This window comes from Sceloporus occidentalis, unplaced genomic scaffold (assembly GCF_023333645.1).
Source record: "Sceloporus occidentalis isolate IW3139 unplaced genomic scaffold, rSceOcc1.0.p SCAF_9, whole genome shotgun sequence".
Classification (NCBI taxonomy): Eukaryota; Metazoa; Chordata; class Lepidosauria; order Squamata; family Phrynosomatidae; genus Sceloporus; species Sceloporus occidentalis.
The window spans coordinates 4,072,161-4,096,975 of NW_028316989.1; the positions used below are offsets into that span (position 1 = coordinate 4,072,161).

Sequence of the window (24,815 nt, forward strand, 5' to 3'; positions counted from 1 at the left end):
ATGGTAGCAGAGGAGAATACAGCGAGGTATTAAGACGGCCTTCAGTTTGCATCTTAGCAAAGTCCTACCGGGCTATTATCTCTTAGGTTTGCCCTTCCCTGTAATATGGGGATAATATTTAATCCCAATTTGCATTGCTGCACTCAAGTCTGTAATGCTGTCTATGCTTTTGTTTGTTACATCCCCCCTAGTTACACCTTTGGGACTAACTGAAAGAGAGAAGTTGGTAGCATGAGTTTTTGTAGAGTTGCGTCTACTTGCTCAGATCGGAACCTGAGAAGTAAACCCGGTTCTACCAAAACTCATGCTACCAACTCAAAGGTGCTCCAAGATCCCTTTGCAGACTGGTTTTCCAGACTAACATGGCTATGTCTTTTTAATTCTCCCTCCAGTGAGTTAAAGTATACATGGCTCTTGCCTTTCCTACTTTATCCTTACAACAGTCCTACAAAGTAGATCAGGTGGAGAGAGTGTGACTGGTACAAGGAGACTCAGAAAGGACTAGTTCCAGTTTAACTGGAACTCCTAAAACAAAGGAGTCACATTAGTAGAAGGATGTTAGGCATCACCAAAAAGGAATGTCAAAAGAGGATGAAGAGTTTGAGGTACATAAAACATGGGAATGTGCCCATTTCTTTGATTCCTCTCTGCAGAAAAGGTTTTGCAAGTAGAATTAAATCGTCAAAGGCTTGATCCTTTAAGGCTTCCTAGGGTTGATAATGTCACAGACAACATCTGACGTGCCAGTTTGCTGTCCTCAGGCCTTCCATCATACAAAGCAACAACAGTTCAGGATTAGTTGCGTGCTTACAATTCAGGATTAGTTGCATCCCAGAAATCTCTTTTCTCTGTATTAGGAAAAACAATGAGTCCAGACGTCTCAGGCCTGCTTTCTGGCCAGCTGTATTTCATAACCTTGGAAAGAAAATGTTGCCTAAAATAAGATAGAGTAAATACGAAGGAAAGGTAAGCAACTTGTCAATAATGCTGTTTAAATGCATGTGAGAGTTCAGAGTGAGGCACAGAGCTACTAAACTATCCAAGGAATGCGTTGGTCAAGAAAAAAAGGGATCACAATAATGCTGCATGCAAATAGAAAAGAAAAATTGATACTAGATATTTCCCTGTAGGAGCTCCAAAGTCTGGATATGTATAACCAAAGAGCTACCTTTTTTTGCTTTGTAAACACACTTCTCATTGTGTGAATTCATTCAATACCTTTAGCTGGAGGATTAAGCCATGATGGATGTGGCCAGGTTTAGCTAAAACGGATTTGGGTTCCTAATCCTCATTTATCTTGCCATGGCCAGGTGTGACTTCCGGGCCTTCAAAGCAAGAGCAGATGTCCTCATTTCCATCAGGGAGATCCTTTTACAGGTACAATAACCTCACTTCTGACCTCTTGTCTCCTTCTGGCCGTTCATTATTATACATACAGAAAAGGTAGCTGATGCATGCTGAGTTTGGAAAAAGCTTTGGGACTTCAAGTTGTTTCCCACTTACGAGGACCTGAAATGGGTTTATATTTTTGCCTTTCATCAGGCATAATTCATAAGAATTAAAGTACAGTATTCACATTGACCCATGGATAAGTTGACTCATGCTTTTTGGATCAATTTTTGACCCAAATTTCTAGACTTATACAGGAGTATATGCAACAATTCTTTGAATTTGGGAGCTCCAGCACCACTATAGCCATGGTTAACAATTGTCCTGGAAAACACACACACACAATCCTCCCTGATCTGTCCTTGGCCCTTTAACAAAAGACCGCTGTGAAAATAAAACAACAGGTGAAACTTCTCAGGGCTAAACAGGATCAGCTGTAAATGGCTGCTGTTCAAGTGTTAGCAATTGCACTGATAAAGCTGCTTGCAACTGAAATGATACATCCTGGGTTTCGTTGCATTATGGCAGAGCCACAGCACATGTGTTTTTACCGTAAGTGATGCAAGTAGCAATTTTAGACCCTGGATGTGATAGTCTTATGGGGGAGTGTTTTAGATGTTGATGTGCATTAATTCATAGCTGAAGCTCATGAGTAGAATTGATCTTCAACCTCTTCTGGTAGTTCCATGAATGATTCCGCCAGAGCCCTATCATTACTTTAAGGCTTAAAAGGGGTTTGTTCCTGTGGTCCTTATGCAAAAGATATATTTACAATAGCATAGGATAATATAAGAAGTACGATATTTAGTATCACAGCTCTGGAGACCAGGGTTTGAGTCCCTCCTCAGCCATGGAAACCCACCGGATGACCCCCTCAGCCCCAGAAAACCCTGTGATAGAGTTGCCATGATGGAAATAACTTGAAGCTACACAAAAGCAACAAAAATCAAGGTAGTAATATATTGTAATATAATAAGAAGAAATGTAGCAACAAGTAATATTACTATAAATATATAATATAATAATATTTTTATATATTACTTTATTGTATACTTTAACATATGTAGAAATACATATACATATAATACATAAACCATATTCAGTCATAATATTAACTTTTGCAGGGCATAAGGAAGAAAGGATGCCATGCATGGTCAGATCTTTGGGGTGTTTAATCTCCGAATACCAACCTTTTGGGAATCAAGGGTGAAAGTATGCTATGGATGGCCAGATTGTAAGGATGTTCAGTTTCAGAATACCAACTTTTAGGGTCCAGGGAAGAAAGGCTACCATGGGTGGTCAGATCTTTGGGGTGTTTAATCTCAGAATACCAACCTTTTGGGAGTCAAGGATGAAAGTATGCCATGGGTGGCCAGATTGCTGGGATGTTCAGTTTCAGAATACCAATTTTTGGAGTGCAAGGAAGAAGTCATGTAGTGAAGAAAGGATGGCATGGATGGTCAGATCTTTGGGGTGTTTAATCTTAGAATACCAACCTTTTGAGGGTGCAAGGAAGAAAGTATGCCAAGGTATGTAGTGAAGAAAGGATGCCATGGATTGCCCCATCTTTGGGCTGTTAAATCTCAGAATACTGATTTTGGGGGGCGTAAGAGAGCCTTCTAAACCTGTTACTAATCCTGTATTGTTTTTGTTTGGCTTCTAAGCACACAGCTAATCCTGTTCTGGGCCAGGTGCCAATGCCTGTGCTTTTCATTGCTCCTCTTTCTGATGTGTGTGTGTGTGTCTCTGTCAGTCATTTGGGCCCTGAGGTCCAGCCCTAAATACATCTTTTCTTGCAAGAAATGCTATGTCCCTCAAAAAAACAGATCAGAGCAGAGGCTCCGGGGGAGAAAAGCAGCTTGCTTGCTAGGGCATGCATTGCCATTCCTATTGGAATGAGAACATCTCCATTGCAAGAAGAACTGAGATGGTAAAGAAATGCTTTATGAAACAGTGATGTTAAGCTATGCTTCTCTTGTCTCCCCAAGGCTGCAGTCCTACAGATTACTCACACATCTAGGAGTAAGTCCTATTGAACTTAATGGTGCTTACCACTGAGTAGAAATGTATAAAATGTTGGGTGGCCCTGAGAACCACAATGGGGTTGAGCCAGAGGAAGCAGGCCACTAGTTCCCAATCGTTGGTTGTCCAGGTGTTTTGGACTTCAACTCCCAGAAGCCCCAGCCAGGCTGACCGGGAATTCTGGGAGCTGAAGTCCAAAACATCTGGAGGTCTGAAGTCTGGAAATCCTTGGTCTAGATGCTTTTCTTTCACTAAATAAAGTTAGTGATGTTGCAGTATGGTAGCCATCCCCCGCAAAAACTTTGTGCCCTCCAGATGTGTTGCTTGACTTTGGATGATGGGAATTGTAATCCACCAGCCCTGCGGGGTGCAAAGATGGGGAATGTTGCATTACAGCAACCTTTTCTTAACTGGGCACCCTCCACATTGCCTGGGGATAATGGGATTTGTAGTCCAAAGTAACTGGAGGAGACCAGGAGGGGGAAGGCTCGTGGGGTGGTTCAATTCAGGCTAGGATTCAGATGTCACTTTGATAAAGTCCTTCTTGTACTTTGGGGTTGTTGTGTACCTTCAAGTCGTTTCTGACTTACGGCGACCCTAAAGTGAGCCTATCATGGGGTTTCCTTGGCCAGATTTGTTCAGAGGAGGTTTGCTGTGATCCAAAACAGACTGCAGTTAAGAATACGAAGACATAGCCATGTTAGTCTGTAGAATCAGTTGTAGAGGGATCTTGCAGCACCCTTGAGACTCACTGAAAGAAAAACCCAACCCAAGAATGAATTTTCTTTTCAGGGTGCAAAGAAGCCAGGGAAGGGGGAAAGACCCTCCTCATCCTCTTCCTCCTAAGGCTCCCCTCCCAGCTTCTCCTCCTTTCTTTGCAAGAAAGAACAAGGAGAGGAAAAAGCAAGTGCAAAAATAAAATGCAATGCAAGTGGCCCTTTGGGACTGCAAAGGCAAAGCCCATGTGGGTCAGACAGCTGGAGGGGAGGATCTGGGGTCCTGGGAGGGTCTGAGAGAGTGTGGGTCTGACTCTGGCCAGCCTCTCCCTCTATAAGAGCCAGCCCTGAGGCCAGACTTTCTTCTCCTTCCTCAGCATCCAGAGGCAGCAGGAGAGAGCAGCTTTGCCGCAGAAGATGCTCAGGAGGCGCCGCGTCTTCTCGGTGGAGCCCACCTGGGACCAAGGTAAGCAGCTGCCCACCTTCCTTGGGGGGGGGGCAAGAGAGGGTCTTTCCTGGGCTCAAGGCCAGGATCCCTTCGGGGAATCATCGAATCAGAAGGCTTGGAAGAGACCTCAAGGGGATCCCAGGCACACACTGCAAAACTTGGAGAGCTCTCCTCCAGCTTTCCCTGCTGCACTTTCCCTCCGGTGGACTCCTAACCCTGGGCTTTTTCTTAATTTTAATGTTATGTTCCTCTTTTGCATGTCCATCTCTCAAAGCTCTGGCCCTGCTGGTCTGTATAGAATCAGTATGAAGAGAGAGATCTTCTTGTAGCACCCTTGAGATTCATTGAAAGAAAGAAGAATTCTTTCAGTGGGTCTCGAAGGTGCTGCAATAAGATCTCTCTGCATACATTTTCATCCTTGCTTTGCATTTTAATTTTTTCTCCTTTTGCATTTTCATTTCTCAAAGCCATAGCCATGTTAGTCTGAAGAATCAATATGTAGAGACTGATCTTGTAGCACCCCTGAGACTCACTGAAAGAAAGCAGATTCAGTTAATCTCAAAAGGTGCCACAAGATCTCTCTGCATACATTTTCATTCTTGCTTTGCCTTTTCATTTTTTGCAAATGTTTTGCATTTTCTTATTTTTGCTTTTTTGCATTTTTTGCCTTTTTTTGGGGGGGTTGCTTTCATTTTTTTACATTTTCACTTCCTTCCTTCCTTCCTTTCTTTCTTTGCATTTTCCTCTGCCTCTTGTGACTGTGTGCCACCAAGTCGTTTCTGATAATAATAATAATAATGATGATGATGATGATGATAATATTTATATTCTGCTTAATCTCAGGGAATCCAAGCAGATGACAGCAATAAAATAACATACCATTAAAAGAGAAATGCATTAAAAATTCCAAAATCCCCAACCCTCCCTTCTAACATAAAAACACAACCAAGTCTTAAAAAGAGATGTTGTTGTCCTTGTTGTGGAGTGCCTTCAAGTTGTTTCTGATTCATGGCCACCCTAAAGTAAACCTGTCCTTTTTTCAGTGGAGGTTTGCCATGGCCATCCTCTGGGGCTGAGAGAGTGTGACTTGCCCAGGGTCACCCAGTGGGTTTTATGGCCAAGTGGGAATTTGAACCCTGGTCTCCAGAGGTAATCCAACCCTCAAACCACTACACCAGCTGGCTCTCCTACAGACCCTAGGATTCCCCAGGATGCAACCATAGCAATTGAAGTGGCATGATAGCACTGCAATTCTGGCATTTGATGGCTGCATCTGCACTGTAGGATTAATGGAGCCATGGCAACTAAAGCTGTGTCACTTGCCTAAGAAAACCCTATGAAAGCCATGGGGTCACTATGCGAACAGGTTATTTGAAGGCACATACATACACATACATACCTTGCAGGGACTTTTGGCAAAACTCACCTACTATGGCAGTGATGGTGAATCTTTTCAAGGCTGAGTGCCCAAATTGCAACCCAAAACCCACTTATTTATTGCAAAGTGCCATGTCCCTCTGGCTTTCTAGTAACGAACTCTGGCAAACTCTGTGCTGGGATGATGGCACATGTGCCCATAGAGAGGGCTCTGAGTGCCACCTCTGGCATGCATGCCATAGGTTCGCCATCGCTGTACTATGGGTTTGCCAGACCTCAGCAGGGCTGTCAATGCCTTGGAAGTCTCTCATTCATAGGGTTGCCCTTCGCTGAAGCTGGCTTTATGGCAATTCACAGCAAACCTTTCAGGGATGTTGATTTAAGATCATAGAATCATAGAGTTGGAAGAGACCGCAAGGGCCATCCAGTCCAACCCCCAGCCATGCAGGAACTCTCAGTCAAAGCATCCCCGACAGATGGATGAATGTGTTGCTTGGAGGGTGGATGACGTGTAGTAAACAGCCTAAGTGGAGCAGCTGATACTCATAACCCTTATAGCCAGGGCTTCAAAAGAACCCATAGGCATGTCCCCAGGGCGCACATACTTATAGCCCACATGTCTTTTGCATGTGGGCAAGTCTGCAGTTAAGTGACACTGTCGATACAAACATCCAAAATAAACAAGTCATAAAAGTGCCGTCCTGTTGTTTCCGACTTATGGTGACCCTAAGGCGAACCTATCGCAGGGTTTTCTTAGCAAGTTTCCTTAGATGGGGTTTCCCACTGCCATCCTCTGAGGCTGAGAGAGTGTGACTTGGCCATAGTCACCCAGGTTGAGGCAGGATTCGAACCCTGATCTTCAGAGCCATAGTCCAATGCTCAAACCATGATGCCACGCTGGTTCACTACTTCATATATCTACTCCTTCCAAACTATTTGTAAAGATTAAGTAAGAGGAGAGTTCTATTTCTAAAAAGTAAGTAAGAAGAGAGTTTTTAGACAATAGTCCAATGTCAGATCATTGCATTTCTGGGCTTGGTTTCCTTTTCTGCATTCTTTTTAATGGAAAAGGAGTGCCTTATGGCTGCTTGACATTATGAAGAACTAGAATACACACAATGTTTTTAACCCCTGATCCTCATAAACTAGCAAAACTAAAGGGTTAGTTAGACTTTAATATTCCAAACATTATCCTTTCATGCCAAACTAAATTATACATGATACAATGATACAGTCCTAAAGCCACAAGGGAACTTGAATGGCAACAGCTTAAAAGGTGACTTGACTGGTGATAGTTTCAAGGTTTGCAAAATTCTTTTGAAAGCTGCCTTTGCATTTTTTGATGGCTGAAAGGCACAAAGTTACCAATCTAGCATTTTTATATTTTAACACCCCAGTAATTATTTGTTTCTGAACAACAGAAAAACAGGGAGAGGGGAATAGTCCCTCTGCCTATGACTTCAACATTTATGGAACAATTTTATATCTGTAAAATAGGCCATTATTACAATTCTGTATTTACTATAAGCCCCTTTAACCCTGATGGTGCTTCTTTCTGACTGCATAGGTTCAATTTGTAATCCATGGTGGTTGAACAAAAGGTGCAAATGTAGCTTTTAACTGTACAGTAAATGCAAAAGAAATTTGCAAACACCTTTTGCCATTTAAGCTGCTAGCAAGACAAAGTATTAATCCTTTCCTTACTTTCTTCATTCTCTGACTCTGCTAAAGCGGCACAAAGAAAGCTTGAAGGCCTTGTGTCACTTCATTCACTTAACAGATCAAGGAGAGTCCATCCTTTAGTTTAGCAGATGACTTTCTGGTGAGGAGTCAAGGTAATTCCTATGTAATGGAGACAAGGGTCAAAGCAGAAAATAGGAAATTCGTATCAAACATGATATAATTTTATTTTTTAATCTGCAGTCCCTATAGTAGCTGGAGGGAAAGTAGATGATCCTATCAACAGTGTATTTTTTGCATGCTGTCCATTTTACTTTTATGCCAAACTAAAGTGTAGTTTGCAGTCCAAGGTATTTTGGGATGGTTTGAGCAGACAAGACCCATTAGGTTTACAAAAGACCTGCTCATGTTGGAGAAAGCGGCTGGAAGAGAGAGAGAGAGAGAGGAAGAGATTCAAAACACCAGCTGCATTTTTGGATCGTCTTGGAGGTGTTGCTCAGGATTGTCATAATAGGGGCTTCAAAATCTTCTATACAACTGAACACACGTTTGTGGTTGTCGTGTGCCGTCAAGTCATCCCAGACTTATGGCAACTCTAAGGCGAACCTATCAAGTTCTTGGCAAGTTTCTTTAGAGGCTGAGATAGTGTGACTCACCCAAAGTCACCCAATAGAATAGGATGGGAAGTGCTTTAATTTTTAAATTACATTTTATTCTTTTTCCTGGGGGGTTGGGGTACATTTTAATAAGTGAATAGTTTAATTCTATTTCAATGTTCATTTTTTGTATGTTTTTTTAATAATTGAAAGCTACTTTCAGTCCCAATTTTGGGGGGAAATGGGATATTAATACATTTAACAACAACAACAATTGTTAATGCAGTTGTAAAAAATAGATGCTGGGGTAACATGCTGGGGACTCTATTTCCCCCCACCCTTCGCACATAAATCTCCAAACTTGGAAAGCCAGTTCTGCTCTAATATTAACATTCTTGAGAGTTACGGATCCTTCAGGGCAAATGCTGCTCTGCAGCAGAATTCACCTGGATGCCTTGTGTGACACTTCAGCCCACAAAGGGCTTTGCATTGGAAGGGGGTCGCAACCACATAGCAACATGTATCCCCCCCTTTTAAAAAATGCTAACAAGTAATGGTGCATCTGGCTCATTTTATGGTCACCATCTGGCAAATTTTCTCTCCAGCTCTAGATTGCAAAACTAGTTTTCAGAACTAGTGCTCCAGAATAAAGAACAGAACTGGGGTGATAGAGAAATACAGTGGGCCCTTGGTATTCCCGGTGGTTTGGTTCCAGGACCCCAAATCTGTGGATGCTCCTGTCCCATTATATACAGCCGGGTACTAAAATGGGGTCCTTTATATAAAATGGCAACATCAAAATTTGCTTTATGGAATTTTTGGAGGAGTATTTGCAAGCCATGAATGCAGAATCCAGAGTGCCGACTGTACAGTTGTTTTGAGTTTAAAAGGAGAGAGGGGTCATCTTGATGAGATGGATTGGATAAGATAGTCACTCCAAGATCACACCAAAAGTTGAATGAGGAAGGCACAGGTTTGCACAAAATACTCACCTTTTTTGTTTTTAGATGCAAAGAAAATGACACATGGAAATAAAATAAATGGAATGGAAAGGCATCTCATTGTACTGAGGAAAGCTTTGACTAAATGACTTGTAGGCTTGCTCAGATTACTTCTCAAGAAGGTTGTTAGCTGCTAATGGGCTACTCCAGGCTCCTGCCTTCCCTTCTTTTATTGTTAGTACTGGGGAGGAATTGCTTTTGCTTTACATTCTGTTTCCTCTTTTAAGTGTGGACCTTTGTGTTGTAAATTCATACAAGAGGAGGCCAAACCAAAGCACAACAAAAAGGCTGATGGGGCAGAACATTTGTTGTTGTGTGCCTTGAAGTCCTTTCCAGTTTATGGCAACCCTAAGGTGAACCTATGATGGGGTTTTTTTGGCAGGTTTCTTCAGAAGGGGGTTTGCCATTGCCTTCCTCTGAGGCTGAGAGAGTGTGACTTTCCCTAGGTCACTCTTAAAGGTGTTAATTTTCTATTTACAGTGATTTCACAAAATACATTCTGATAAGCATTGCATTTGGATAAGGCTGGTGTGTCTTTTGGAGCGTCTGTGATCTGCAACTTGTAGCTAACTCACATAGTTGCTTTCTTGTCTTCTTAGCATCCTTTATCTTTAAACTAATCCTGAGCTCTCTAGTCCTTCAAACTGAGGACTGTTCACTGTAAAATAGGATCCAAATGCTTTAGAGATGCATTTGCAGGGCTGTTGTTGCACCTGATTCTGTTGTTCATTTGCAGGCCTTTGCACATGATTCTGTTGTGCCTGGGTTTATTTGGCAAAATTGGAATATGCTATAATCTGGTTCAGAAATTAACTGCATTCATAGATAAGGTTTCTAACCCTTATGGTGATATAGTAAAACCAGAGATTTGGAAAAAGAAATAATTTGCTCCTGTTGCTCATTGTATTATTCAAAAGCAGGATTGGTTGTGGTTACCTGTTGCATTGCTAATGACCTTTCTGTTCCTTTTGGCTCCTTTGGAACAAAAAGCATTACAATTTCAATATGCCTCTAGAAACACCTGTTAGAGGAAAGCTTTGGAAGTAACTAGAAACAGTTAGTGAAATAATTTAATTCCTATGTAGTCATCCACTGAGCACTTGGAGATGTGTCTCCATTTCTTTCACGTGGATTTCTTTTAAAAACAATACCATCTCAGGGATTCCCAAACATTAGTCCTTTGGATGGTTTGGACTTCAGCTCCCAGAATTCCTGACTTTTGGATCAAGCTGGCTGGGGCTTTTGGGAGTTGAAGTCCAAAACACATGGAGGATTAAAGTTAGAGAATCCCTGAATGGAGGACAAAAAAGAAAGGGGGACGAGGAGGCATGAAATGACTTTGGAAGAAGGAGTTCCTTTGTCAGAGGTTTGGTTAACTGCAGTACTTAGGATCTGTTTGCCAGAGAGCTCTTAGGTTACAGGAGAGTACTAGAACTCTCTTTGACATAATTCTCAGCAAACATGAATGTATTAATAGCAATCAAAGTGGATCCCAGGTGCTACAACTGCATTATGGGCCCCCTGCCATGCACCTGCAGCATACTCCAAGAATACACCTTTGAGCATGTGATTCTGCTCCCTGCGAAGTTGGCCCAGAGTCAGCGCAGCTCATGAATTCTTGGACTGCTGTTCGGTGAGATTTCCAAGGCCCTATAATTACCTTTGTCCCACATTTTTAAAGCACAATGGACATGACAGACAAGCTTGGCTACACTGCGCAATGGCAAGTGACCAAGACCAGTCATACCTTATTTTGGAAGAACTCCTCTCATGCAAAGCCAGTCATCCGGAGGATACAAACCATTCACTGTACACTTTCCACGTTCGACACACACCCCAAGACTCAATGCGCTTGCGCTCGGGGGTGACAACTATTATTTTATGGTTTGAGTCTTGGACTACAACTCTGGAGACCATGGTTCCGTTCCCACCTTGGCCGTGAAACCCACCTTGGGCAAGTCACATACTCTCAGCCTCAATGGAAGGCAATGGCAAGCTCTGAACAAATCTTGCCTAAAAACCCTCAGGGTAGGTTCTTTAGGGTTGCCGTAAGTCAGAAATGACTTGAAGGTACACAGCAACTAAATAAGTATATTATTGTTGTGGAGGAAGAAGAGCTGAAATTGTGGATCTGTGTTATCTGGAAAGGCTTTGCCATCTGGCAGCTGCTCACTTGGGAGCCGATCAAACAATCCCGCTCTTCCACAGCGAGTCTTGTTTCTTCCCTTCCTCCCCCAAATCTTCCACACTAAACATTTGGCTGGCTTTGAAGAAGAGTAGAGGGGTCTCTCTGTAGTGGGACTTCTCAATGAAGCTGTACTGGTTTCACTGGTTGCAAATATGTTCCAAATTGCAAGGTGATGGCAGATGCGTTCCTGCTTTTTGCCTTTCTTTAAAGTAAATAGTTAGGCAGGCAACACAGCTTCGCTCCTGCAAAGCTCTCCTTGGGCAATGCATTCTTCCACATTTCGCTGGACAGTCCAGACAGGCTGATAAGAGATGGAGATATGTTTGTGTTTATGTTCCTCGGATGCCAGAAGAAACAGACAAAGAGAGGAAGGGTCATTACTGTTAGAGTCTTATTTCACTTACTTAACTATTTATTATCTGTTACTTAACTTACTTAGCCTATAACTACAAACAAAAATCCATCAGCAATACTTCTATTGGTCAACCGAAATGGACAATGTTGGGTTTTTGTTTGTATTTGTTAAATGGCCAGCACAGCTACCCCTGCATTTTATTAACTTACCTAACCTTCTGGATCAAGTCCATTCAAGGCAGGATATTAAAAAGAACAACCTAGTGGTATTCGCAGAGATAGCCATATGAGTCTGTTTTGACATTAAAAGATATAGTAGCACCTTTGAGACTTAACTGGGAAAACAAATTGTGACTCCTTTGCTTTCTGATGGTTTGTTGTACATAAACTTGGTTTCATGCACAATTAAAAATGTTGTGCAAAATTACTTTCACTCTATGTGTATAAAGTGTGTATGAAGCGTAAATGAAATTTTTGTTTACACATGGATCCCATCTCCAAGATATCTTTTTATGTACATATATGCAAATACAGATACTCCAAAATCCGATGATAATGATGATGATGATGATGATGATGAATCTGAAACCCAGAACACTTCTGGTCCCAAGTATTTTGGATAAGAGAAATTCAATAATAATAATAATAATAATAATAATATTTATTTACATCCCGCCTCTTCCGTTTTGGGGATCGAGGCGGGTAACAGCAGAGTAGATAGAATACAGAAATGATAAAACAACAGACTCAGCCTATACTGGGATTCCTTTGTATCTTTTCAGACGGTATAAAACCATATTCAGAGTGCAAAAATGAATAAAACACACTGAATTAAAAAAAAACTGTGAAACAGATGGGTTTTCAAAAACATTTTTTCAAAAACACTGCATCTCTGCATGTGTTACAAGGAAGAAAGTGGTACAGAGAGGGTAACTCTCTATGTAAGATCCATATGCCCTTAGTGAAGGTTGGCACAAAGTTAATTTGGTGCATTCCTGGTTAATTTGTGATTATTTATTTGCAGGATGTCATTAACAAATGCAACACTATAAGAGCAGAGATCCGTGCAGCAAGGAGTTTACCGTTGATATAAGAGACAACACAGGAAGGGGAGGAAGAGTTAAGTTGAGAAATAATAAGCAACTGTTTCAGTTATTGCAGGAATTTGTCCCTTTCGCAGGCTAGATCTGAACAAAAAGATATCCCTTGTTTCCTTCCCCCACTGTAGTACTTGGAATGATGTGGGTTTAGAGCCATTTGTTCATTCTCTGTATGGGCCTGCATCTGATATATATATGGACAGAAAAAGCATAGGAAATTCACTGTAGGTGTGCTTGCATGCTAAACTGAGGACAAGTACTTGCATGATCTGAAAAATGGCTTCGTTTTCTCAGAAATAGAGATCAGAATGCAGGAATTCTTGTTGCATGAATGTTGCACCTCAAACATCTGAAAGGCTTGTCACATAGATGATTATTATATTGATGGAAAATTGCCTTCTTGAAGAAGTGTCTATAGCAGAAGGAGCTTTCTTGTATTTCCAGAAACCGGGCCCTTCATTCTGGAGACCATATCATGGAATGTCTGGCTTATCAGGATCATTTAGATAAGGATAGGAAACAGACTGTGCCTTATGATTGACGTAGATGTTAGAAAACAGTGGCTAAATGTTCTGCCGCTGACCCAAGTGATCCCAAGATCTGGAAAGCAATGAGAGAAGAGGAAAACCTGTTGCAAAATAAGGCGGATTATTAGATCTCTGAGATGGGATAGGCGGAAGGTAGATTTTGGGGTGATCTGCAGTAGACCATCAATAAGTCTCTGTCTTTTCAGTTACCAGATCCTATCAGGACTTGGAAGCTAAGCAGGGTCATCCCTGGTTAGTCCTTGGATGGAGAACACCAACAAATCTACATTTTGGAGGAAGGAACTGGCAAAAGCATCTCTGAATATTCCTTACTAAGAAAACCTTAAAAATTCATGGGGTTGCCATAGGTTGGCAGGTGGCTTGAAAGGCAAGACAGACAGACACAGTATTAAAGCATTACTGTTTATTGCAATAAATCATTTCCCCCCATTTCCAGATTTCAAAATATTTGTGTTTTAAAGGAAATGTTGGGAAATTAGAAAACGAATAGTCCCATCTTTTAAAAAAGTTTGGTGTGCAGGTAGCATTGGTTGCTTGGCATTTAAACAAGATAATAACAAGATAGAAGCTGCATGTTGCCGCACACACAGGTCCCTGAATCACAGAGCAACTCTTCATGAGAGTATTGAGAAGGTTGTTGTTTTTGAATTCACTGGAATGTACTCTTAGAAAAGGGAGTATAGGATTCCAGCCGGATGTGGCATCTTTGTGCCGTCCAGTGAAGGGAAGTGTGGGGAAGAGACTCAAACAGAAAACATCCATATTGTTGTAAACAGCAAGGCTTAGGAATTGCCTTTTAAGGCCTAAATTGCATGTTTCTGAAGAGACAGAACAGAGAACTGAACATTCCTGTGTTGGAGATTACCCCAGGAGCCTGTAGCTGGTGTGGTCCAAAGGAATTTGATGCAGTCACAGTGTGGAAACTAAACAGGTCTGGGTCTGGTTGGTGCTTGTAGGGGAGATTGTTGGGGACAACGGGAGAGAACCACTCTTAAACTCCTGCTAGTTTACACCAGGTGAACTAGTTTAGCTTTGTGGTTTGAGCGTTGGACCAGGCTTCCATTCTCCATTTGGCCATGAAACCCACTGGGTGACCTTGGCATCAGAGGATGGCAATGACAAACCACCTCTGAACAAATCTTGCCAAGAAAACCCCATGATAAGTTTGCCTTTTGTTCTTGCTAACCATGGTGACCCTGTGGATGAGACACTTCCAAGACTCCCTGTCCAACACTGCTCTGCAAATCCATACCCGCGACCTCCTTAGATTTCATCCATGTAGCATGTGGCCTTACTCTCTTTCTACATCCCTCCACCTTCCTTAGCATTATTGTCTTCCAATGAATTGTGCCTTTGGGTTGCCATATTTCGGAAACAACTTGAAGGCACACAACAAGTTCATGGCAGGAGGAGGTGAAATGTAAATTCAGTGATGGGCACTGGTGGGTATACTTGCCCTTGGCTGTAGGACTCACCATTGGGCCAGTATGGTCTGTAATAAAAGCTGCATCCCAGGTCCCAGTTGTGCTTTGGAGGCTGCTTTTCATGGTCGGAAAGCTCCTGGCTTTGAAAAGCGGCCTCCGAAGTAGTCCAACACTCAAACCATTACACCATGCTGGCTGAATTCATGGGGCCATATATGTTGCTCCTGTAGTTTTATCTTCCCAGGATCCATCCATGCTTTGAGGAAGGAAGTCTGGAGTACTGGGCTTATTTCAGACATTCTGGGTTGGGCAAGTGCCACTATTTCTGAGGCTCGCAGGGCTCTTAGTGCTTCCCCAATTGTTCATTTATTTCGCTCAAAATCCTCCACCTGCAATGTTGTCCTGTTTTCTGTCCCCCGGGGCTGTTTTCGGAGAGGCCTTTTATTAGCCAGGATGTAAACTGGATGTTCCAGTTTATTCCTGTCCCCCCACCCCACCCCAGCCTGGATTGGACCCAAAACACCCGGAGAAAGGAAACCTGTGGTCAAATTGCTTGGAAGCATTTCAGCAAAATATAATATAAAATAAACCATGCCTAAAAACTGGTGTGTAACAAGGACTATGGTTTTCCAGGTCTCTCTGAGGAGGTTGGAAAACTATTCAGGGTTCTAAACACATTTTGGGAAAGTTACTGTTTGGGTCTAAAACGCCCACAATTTCTCCTGGTCATGCTGAATTATTTGATTTCTTGCTGCAACTTGCAAAGGCTTTCCAGAAGGTCTGTATTTATATAGTTAGCTTTCTCTTTCCCTTCCAGTTGTAGTGCCAGGGCTCACCGTCTGCTCTGCTCTGGCTAAAAGCGAATGGGCTAGATTAAATGTTCCTTATCCCATCTGCCTAAATAATGAGAAGGAATAATGCCCCCATTTCACCTTGCTCTGGAAACAGTCCATATAGCTTAAGATTTGTGTCTTACTTTCCAAACAGGAAACTATATTTTCTCTGTATGTCTTTGAATGACAAGCTGCAGATGGTACTTAATGCATGAATCTTAATGACATCACCAAGGGCTGTCTCTAGGTTTCAGGGTTTGACCTAGAAACCTCAGGGCTGTAACCAGTCTTGATCTGGGGAGGAAACAAGGGCAATAGATAAATAGTTAGTGTCTGCCCATGTTGGGTTGCATGTAGCTCCTGGAAGATTAGTCTCTTGACTAAAAGAAAAAGAAAGAAAAAGAAAGAAAGAAAGTTGTTCCTTGGCTCCATGTGAGAAAGGAGTCTGGAATGAGAAGTGTTAGTGGCAGGTGACACATGCCAGCCCAAGGTCCCTGTGTAATCCCTTTCTGTACAAGTTATTTTGCTGCTATCCCCTATCTGAAGAGAAAGCCAACTCCTGCCTGAATCACACACGCATGAGGAATATTCTTGGAATGCGTCTGTTGCAAGCGGGCATATTTCTTCAGGAGTCAACCGTCTTCTTTCTCCGGGTGCATTGGGAAGGGGAGGGGTTGGGGTGGAGTTATTTGCAGGTAAGGCCCTGTATTTACCTAGTTTCAGGTGCTGGGCTTTCATTCTCTGTCGAAATGGGGGTGGCCCTTTCCTTACCCGTCCATGCTTCCTTTCTCAATTTCAGCTAGTGCCTGGAGATCGGGAGAGAGCTGCGTGGTATTAACGTCGGTCAGCATGTACCGGAAGCTGCAGGATCCTCAAACAGAGATGTCCCTCAGGCTGGAGCTGGACGGCGGGATGACCCACAAGGTGGATCGATGGGCCGAGGCCGGCTCCCCAACAGAAGATGAACCCCACCAGCTGAGCTTCTTGCCCAGCAGTGGTCGGCTCCTCAAATCCGAATCGGAGGACTCTGGGGTGGAGATGGCTAGCAATGACCACTCGCCTTCTACCCCGGTGGGTTCTGAGAAAAGCTTTTCCTTGGACTGTCTGGATGGCTTCCAACCATCAACAGAGGATTCTTCACCTCCAGCTGCCCACCAGAGCTGCCCTGAAGAGAAAGGGCAGGATGTACCAGATCCTGTCCACGATCGCACCTATCAACGCAGTCTCTCCATCAGCAAGAAATTGGCACAGGTGGTCCAACGGTCACAAAAGCACCGCTTGCCTAGCCATTCTCCTCGGCCACCGAGTCAACGGCCCCGTAGCCTGATGGATTTGGAAGAGCTTAAGTGCTATCACTTGTCCCAGATGGAAAGCGTTGATGGGATTACGGACATGGCCAATGGAATAGATGACCGACCGCTCTTTGGCTCCAGCACTCCAGAAGAGCACAGCACAGAGAAACAGGTAAGTGGGAGAAAAGATTGGGGTGTGTGTAGGTGCGTAGGTGCCTTCAAGCCACCTGTCAACTGATGGCGACTCCGTGAATTTTATAGGATCTTCTTAGCCATTTGGTGTGGCTTGGCTTTTCCTAGAATCTTTTTCAATGGGCATTCCCCCTTTCTTTCTTATTCCCCTTGTATTTGAAGATGGAACATTTGTGTGTAGAATGAAAACTGGAGTGGTCTCTTGTACCTTTAATGGTCTTAGAAGAGGGCATTTCAACAGAAGTTCAAGCAACACTAGCTGCAAGTCCTCTTTCTAGACAGCCACTGAAGGTACAAAAGCCCTCCCCAGTTTTCACTCTGACAACCCCAGCCGCAGGCAAGGAAGGAAGGAACAGGTCTAAAATGGGCTTTGTGGCAGAAAAAAGTGACTTTTGTGACTGACGGAGCATACTTGAGTCTGCCAGGTAGCAGATTGGCATTGAGGTTATCATGCTTTCCTGCTGTGACCTAATCTCCCCTCCCACTATCTAGGTGGGGCAGTTTCATATGGGAAATAGTATTTATTCCGCCTTATGATGATATCTTGAGTAATTGCCTCTTTCTGGAATGTGGTGATGTCCTTGCCTTTAATAACAGGGGCACACACACATATATACATAGATACACACTCATACATACACCTATCAGAAACTTATACACACACATACACACAAAAATTAATCAATATACAGTAGAGAGTGCTCTGTCTGTCTATCTCTTTTTTTCCCTTCCTTCTCTGACCTGAACCTGTTTTCGGAGGAGGGTAGTAGTGAAACTGCTAAATCTTTTAAGTTCAGCACTTGATTCATATGTGCTCTAGTTAGCTAAATAGCTATTAACACACCTAGTTAGGAACATAGGAAGCTGCTTTATTCTGAGTCAAACCTTATTCTGGGTCAGACTAGTCCAGTATCATTGGCACTGGCTGGCTATGACTCGCCAGGGTTTCATACAATTTTTCACAGGGCTCGAATCTGGGATTTCTTGCAACCAAACCATGGGCTCGCCCACTGAGGTATGGTCTCCCTCCCCAAAAAGTTAAATTTCGAGTCTTTATTGATCTGAGTAGAGGGGCAGTTTAAAATGATTCATAGGAATGTGTGTGTGTTCAAGTCACTTCTTGACTTGCCGTGACTCCATAAAGAATACTCAGAAAGAATAGAATACACTAGTATTGTATTTAGTGCAATACTTGGACTAAATCAGATTATCTGGCAGTGCTGTTTAGGTTCTTTCCCAGTCCTACCTGGCAATGCCAGGGTGATGTTATATATCCAATACATTAGCATCTAGTATATCTGGGCCTGAGAGCGAGTGTGTTGTAATAGTTTGAGTGCTGGATTACAGCTGGGGAGAGCAGCTTGGCCATGAAACCCACTGGATGATCTTGGGCAAATCATATGCTCTCAGCTTCAGGGCAAGGCAATGGCAAGCCTCTTTTGAACAAATCATGTCAAGAAAATCCCATGGTAGGTCTGCCTTAGAGTTGCCATACATCAGAGATGACATGAAGGCACACAATAACAGATATGGGAGTCTTGAATCATCTTCTGCAATCCAAGCTCACTTCCAGACTAGAAAATGGAGGTTTTGCCATAAGAAGAAATGTTAAAATCATATATTTCCAAATATCAGGCAAACTGTCCTGGAGAGGACATTCTAACATTTGGGGGCTACCACTGAAAGGGTCTGTGTGAGTAGCCGTTGACTGAATTTCAATACAAAAAAGCTTTCAGATGGTTCTCGCTCATTGCCAGTGATCTTAGGATATGAGCAGGAGTGTATGGGAGATGAGGGTCCTCCAGTCACCGTGGCCTTAAGGCATGGAACATATTTCGGTTAAAAACCAGCATTTTGCAACAGTCCTTTCCATGAAGGTTCTGCGTAAATGCCCTTGTGTGGTTGCTGTGAATTGTGTTACTGGACTCTGTGTGTTTGTGTGTGAAATTCCTCTGTGTTAGGTGCCATGAAAGGCCAGTCCTACCATTGCTTGCTTGAGGCTGTGGATTTTGGATGTCACAAAAAGGCAACAAATTGTTTGCTAGTAAGTTTGTTGTTGTTGTATTTTTACTGCCAGGAATGGGGAGAGGTTCTTGCTGGATTTTCTACAGCATGTGCCAAAATAACTTGGCTGAGTTTGAGTGTTATGCACTTGACTTGGGCGAGGAAGCAGTTGGGGATGTGTGTCCTATTTCGCGGGCTTCTACCTGCCAAATTGTATTTCAAAGGGCACAATGGAAGCCCAATGTCTCTAGTCACCAAATGGAGAACTTTACATTTTTGGACTATTAACTTCCAGTATTTTTCCAGTATTAGTTAAGGTAGCTAGGGGATGGGAGGTGTAGTCCAAACCCTAATTCTTCCAAGTTCTGATGGCAACCCAGAACTGTCCTTTGATGGGTTGGCAAAGGAAAGTTTGGTTATGAGTGACTATTTAAAGATCAGGAAAATGCCATGTTTGTGTTGCAAACTCCCCATATATTCGTGTGTTGCATGGATATTAATATCCACTCTTTGTGTGGATGCTAATATTCACTCTTTGTGTGGATATTACAGTATTTGTAATCTATTGGTTCACTGCAGAAGCATGCTCAGTCTATATACTCATTCTTTCTCTTTCTGTACAGCTGTCTTGAGTTCGACACTGCTTTGAGTACTAAAGGTGGTTTATTATATTGCTGTTGGGGCAACCATCCCCCTTACTTACTTCTCCCTTGACTCCAGATTCACTGTGTTTGGCTGTGACTGATCATATGTTATCATATTATGATGTCTTGTCATGGTTCCTTCTCTAGGTGCTGGATGACCCTTCACTTGCCATGCCTGGACAGGGTCTGCGGTACCTGGAGCACATCTGTCAGATGCTGGAGAAGATTGCCCACCTGCAGCGAGCCAACCTGCGGCTTCAACATCAGCAAAAGATGATGGAGTGCCAGATCCGGGCTCAGAAATTAGAGAATGTAAGAAAAGATTGCAACCCTAAGCTATTCTGTTGTTGTTGTGTGCTTTCAAGTCATTTCCCACTTATAGCAACCCCTATCGGGTTTTTTTGGCCAAGATTTGTTCAGAAGGGGGTTGCCATTGCCTTCCTCTGAGGCTGAGAGACTGTGACTTTCCCAGGGTCAACCAGTGGGTTTCATGGCCAAGTAGGGAATCAAACCCTGGTCTCCAGAGTCGTGGTCCAACACTCAAACCGCTGTGCCACATTGGCTTCTTTACTAGAAACAAAATCCCACCAAAATGCATTTTGTAGATAGAAGAGATCTTCTAAAAAGTAGGAAACTGGAGGATAGGAAAACAGACTAGTCAATAGTATCACTAGTCTTCTTGGGGGAGGTAACTGGAAGGGACTGTGTTAATGTGACTGTTTGTTTTGTGCTTTTATCCCTTTCTCCTGAGAGCTGGATTCATGGTTTTTCTTCTTTCCTTCCCTTTCACACTTCCCCTGACATTTTATCCCAATGAAAACCCTTTGGCCTAGATTAGGCTGAGAGTCAGTGATATAACTTATTGCATAATAGGTATATAATACTGCAGGTTCCCAGCTGCCATCCCCACACTTTCATCACTTTTGTGGTTTAATCCATACTCCTGAGGGCCTCTGACTTCAAAGTCTTCATATAGACTCTACCCTTTTTACAGCTGAATAGCATCCCTCCAACGTTCTGGGAATGGCTTTTCTCCAACTGATACCATTTTGTTCCCTAGGAGGGCTTTTCTGAAGAAACGTCAGAAGGCTCTGGGATGGCGAGAGTAGGACCCCAGCCGGAGAATCCAGCAGCTTCGGAAATGGAGGAAGAGACAGAGAGGGAGGTCGATTCACCAGCTGCCTGGCATCCCCATCACTTTCGGGCACGTTCTGCTTCAGATACACGGGAGCTGCGGAGCCCAGCCCGAAACCTTGGTGAGTAACCGATCTAACAAAGGCCCGATACAGACTTTGCTTCATGCACGACAGTATTAAAAATATTAAATAAAATTATCTTTAGGATATATGTGTAAGATGTCGTGTACATAAATTTTGTTTAGATTTGGATCCCATCTCCAAGATATCTCATTGTGTATATGTATGTATGGAAATACAGGTAATCCAAAAGGTGCAGGGCACTTGTCAGTGTTCCTAAAAATGCAGGATTGTCTTGGGCTAACAAAACCCCTATTCTTCCAACAGGGAACAGGCCCGACTGCTCTAGGAAGTCTGCAGCTCACTTTGCCAGCTCTCCTAGCCTTTTGGATCAGTTGGATGGTGGCTCTCGTATGTTGCCGGCGGGCATAAAGATCAAGGTAGGCTGGACACTTCGGCTGGGGTATAAATTAGTTATTTCTAAGTGTACAGGAAGGTGTTTTAAAAAATACCATGGACTAGTAAAATGACACGTAAATTAGTCCTAGACCAGATCAAGTCTGAAGTCTCCATAGAACTAAACTGAGACTGTCATCCTTTGGACCTATCATGAGAAGTCATGACTCAATAGAAGAAAAGACTATAATGCTTGAAAAGGTAGAAGGCAACAGGAATAGGATTGTATTGCAGATGGATAGACTCAGTCATGGAAGCCACAACCCTGAGTCTGCTAGACCTGAGCAGGACTGATGATAATAGGTGGACTTGGAGATCTTTCATAGGGTTGGCTTGATGGCAGTTAACAACAATGTCCTTGCTTAAAGAGACTTTTGGGATGATAAGCATCATGAAGCAGGCAGGCGGGTTATGTATCTTCTCCCGCATTTTCTGCACTTCAGTAACATCACAAGCAGAAGGTCAAGTCATTGGTTTCATATTGCCCATGGAGATTTTATGCAGGTTAAGAATCTTCCTACAATATCACACAACACTAATAGTGCTATTATTCCACTTTATAACTACTATGGCTGCCTCCACTTTTCACTTTCCATTTGGTCACTATCTCCGTCCTCTGCCTCTTTTCAGAATGAACATTCACACTGGAGCAAAGTCAGAGTGCTAATCAACAGGATGAAAAGGAAGTCTGTGCGGACCAATGAACCAAGTTCTCCTTGCAAACCCACATCTAGCAGCAGCAGAAGGCAGTGTGGGTAAGTTGCTGCTTTGGGGATGAGGCACTGGAGTCTCTTGATCAGATTTTGAGGGTGCCCCTCTCTCCCATTCCACCCATGGAGGGGAAGTTATGGGGTCCTCTGTGGGTTCTTCCAACCTGGACTTTTTAAACACCACAAGTGGGCAATGTGTCACCTATAGGTGTTGTCAGACTGCTGCTCCCATTACCTCTTTGCAGTAGCAATGTTGGTTAGGGCTTCTGGGAACTGGAGTCCCAAGAACAACTGGACAGCCATAAGTTATGCACACCTGGTTTATAAAGGAGAATGTGCTTGGGGCAGGAGGCAGAAGACAAGCCCAGGACCTTTCCAAACCATTGTGCGATTATATGCCCCGACACCTGTCATGATGCTTGATGGAACCAGTCATTATGTAATATTATGTTAACAGCCCATACTATTGTGTAAAGGTGGAAAATGGGGAATTAACTGAGTTTTGTTTCCAGCTTCCCCAGAGTTTGGGAACAAACTCTGCTAATAACTGTATGGTACTTTGGATGTATAACTGGCCTGACTTACAAACATTCCATGGAATGGATAGCTTCTCCAACCTGATTTCTTTCCTCCTTATTTTTCTCTTACAGAGCAGACATTGCTTTCGACAGACAAGAATCTCAACACAAGCGACATTTTCTGCCCTCTCTGGGGGCAAAGAAGCGCCACTCCAAACACCTTTCCATCCGGTGAGCTTCAAGTCCCCTTGGAGATGTGAAAGATTTGCAGAGGCCAAGTCGGTACTGATTATTGTCCTGTTCTTCACCTGCGCATCAAGATCCAGTGTTTTTTGATGGAGGATTAAAAAGACTTGAGAGACTTTCAGATAAGAAGTGAGAGACTAGCCCCACCTTCTGTGACTGAGAAAGAGAGGCTGGGAACTCACAGTCCTTTCTCTTAGCAAACCAGATGTGTCCTGATGTTTGAACTTCTATGGCATCTCTCTTCCCCCATCGACATCTAAAGATGCTACCTGCAAACTCAGCTTTGCAGACTGGTAGTAAACCTTGTGAGCATGTGTGTCTTTTTCTCTCCTCTTTGGAGAAATTTCTCCTGCCTGATGTTAAACATAGGTATTAACGCAGGCACCAAAACACAGTAATGGTTCACAGTGGATTGGCAAGCCGTGATTATGAGGGAACCTGGTTGCAGCCACCAGTTATTGGAAACACATGTCCTTCAGATTTATGGTTTGTCATCTTTGACCCAGCTCCACCTTTGGTGCCGATGCAAACCATGGTTATTGCACAGCAGGTTCTCTGAAAACCATGCTTTGCCAGCTCACTTTGAACCAGATCCACCTAATGTCTGCTGGTTCAACCCATTGTTTATTTTTCATTAATGTACATTTTAAGTGGAGCTGGGTTCTGATTTGCAAATCACTTTTTGCAGGTAGGTGTATTAATACAGGCACACAACACTTCTGTTTAGTCCTCATCCACTTCACTTTTAAATGCACTGTGTTTGGGACAGATCTTCTTGATGCTGCTCCTTTGGAGAAAACTGGTTTTGGACCTGTCCCCTAAAAACCAGTCTCCCAAAGATAATTCACTTAGCATTCCTCTCTGGTATGCATTTTCCTAAAGGTAGATGCTTTCTCACCATGGTTCAAATCTCCTTCGATTTGAGGCTGTTCTCACATTAGCTGGTTAGGTTTGCTTACATAAAATGGTTACTACATCTCCACTAGGAAATCCCTGTGTCACGAAATGTGAAATAACTTATTGGCTCTCCCTACCTTTATTCCCTCCCTTTAAACAATGTACAGAGACTTCCTTCTCCTATGCGTACAGCCATATAACTTCACCGATGAAGTGAATCCTGTATATTTATATGACCTTATGGTCACCTATGTTTTTGTATGTAGATAGAAATGCATTTATGCACAAGACTTAAAAGGAAAAAAGAAAATAAAACTTTTTGCAGACTTTTTAAACATTCTGCTTTGGAAATGGCGGTGAAGCGTTCTCAAAAGCCAGGTTGACACATTCAGCAGAATTCATTCATAGACTGTATTATTTCAAGACTGAAAGTGGTGGCGGGAAATTTGCCTGTATGACATTTCCTCCTCCTTGCGGATGCGTGGCATTTTTAACTGCATTTCAGCCCTTTCCTCTTTCATACAGTGAAGTGTTGCTTTTTCAAGACAAAGATTGCTTGCAAACCAGGATCATAAATGAGAGCTTGATCCTACATGTGTATCCAGTTTATCCCATAAGTATCTCCTAATTTCAGTTTTTTGCTGGACGACAAGTGTATTTGAATACCCTATAAATGGGGAAGTAGTCCTCTTTCACCACATGGGTTACACAAATGTGTGCTCCTATGTTGATCTTCATCCTGGGATGTGCATGGAGAGGATCTTAGGTTACATCCTTATAAACCACTGTCATAATCCAGGCTGGTCAACTACCAGGGTTTGCCAAACCTTGTCTGGACATTGCTGCAACCCACTGAGAGTTGCATTTACTGTAGCATCAGAAACACCGGTTCTTCTGCATGTACATGGAAGGTGCACAGGTACGTATGCCTCGTTTTTAAGGAGAATCATGTATGGGAAATATAAACAAAATACGTTGACACAC

General features: G+C 42.9%; 1 protein-coding gene across 1 annotated transcript; it reads left to right on the plus strand.

Annotated features, from left to right (window-relative positions):
• Nucleotides 1–24,141, plus strand: CUNH8orf58 (chromosome unknown C8orf58 homolog). The gene is made up of 8 exons (XM_089538198.1): nt 1–26; nt 4,505–4,593; nt 16,476–17,140; nt 19,956–20,120; nt 20,869–21,064; nt 21,332–21,444; nt 22,091–22,215; nt 22,821–24,141. The coding sequence occupies exons 1-8, from the start codon at nt 1–3 to the stop codon at nt 22,921–22,923; spliced, it is 1,482 nt and encodes a 493-aa protein (XP_089394324.1). The 3' UTR covers nt 22,924–24,141.
• Nucleotides 24,142–24,815: the final 674 nt, after the last annotated feature.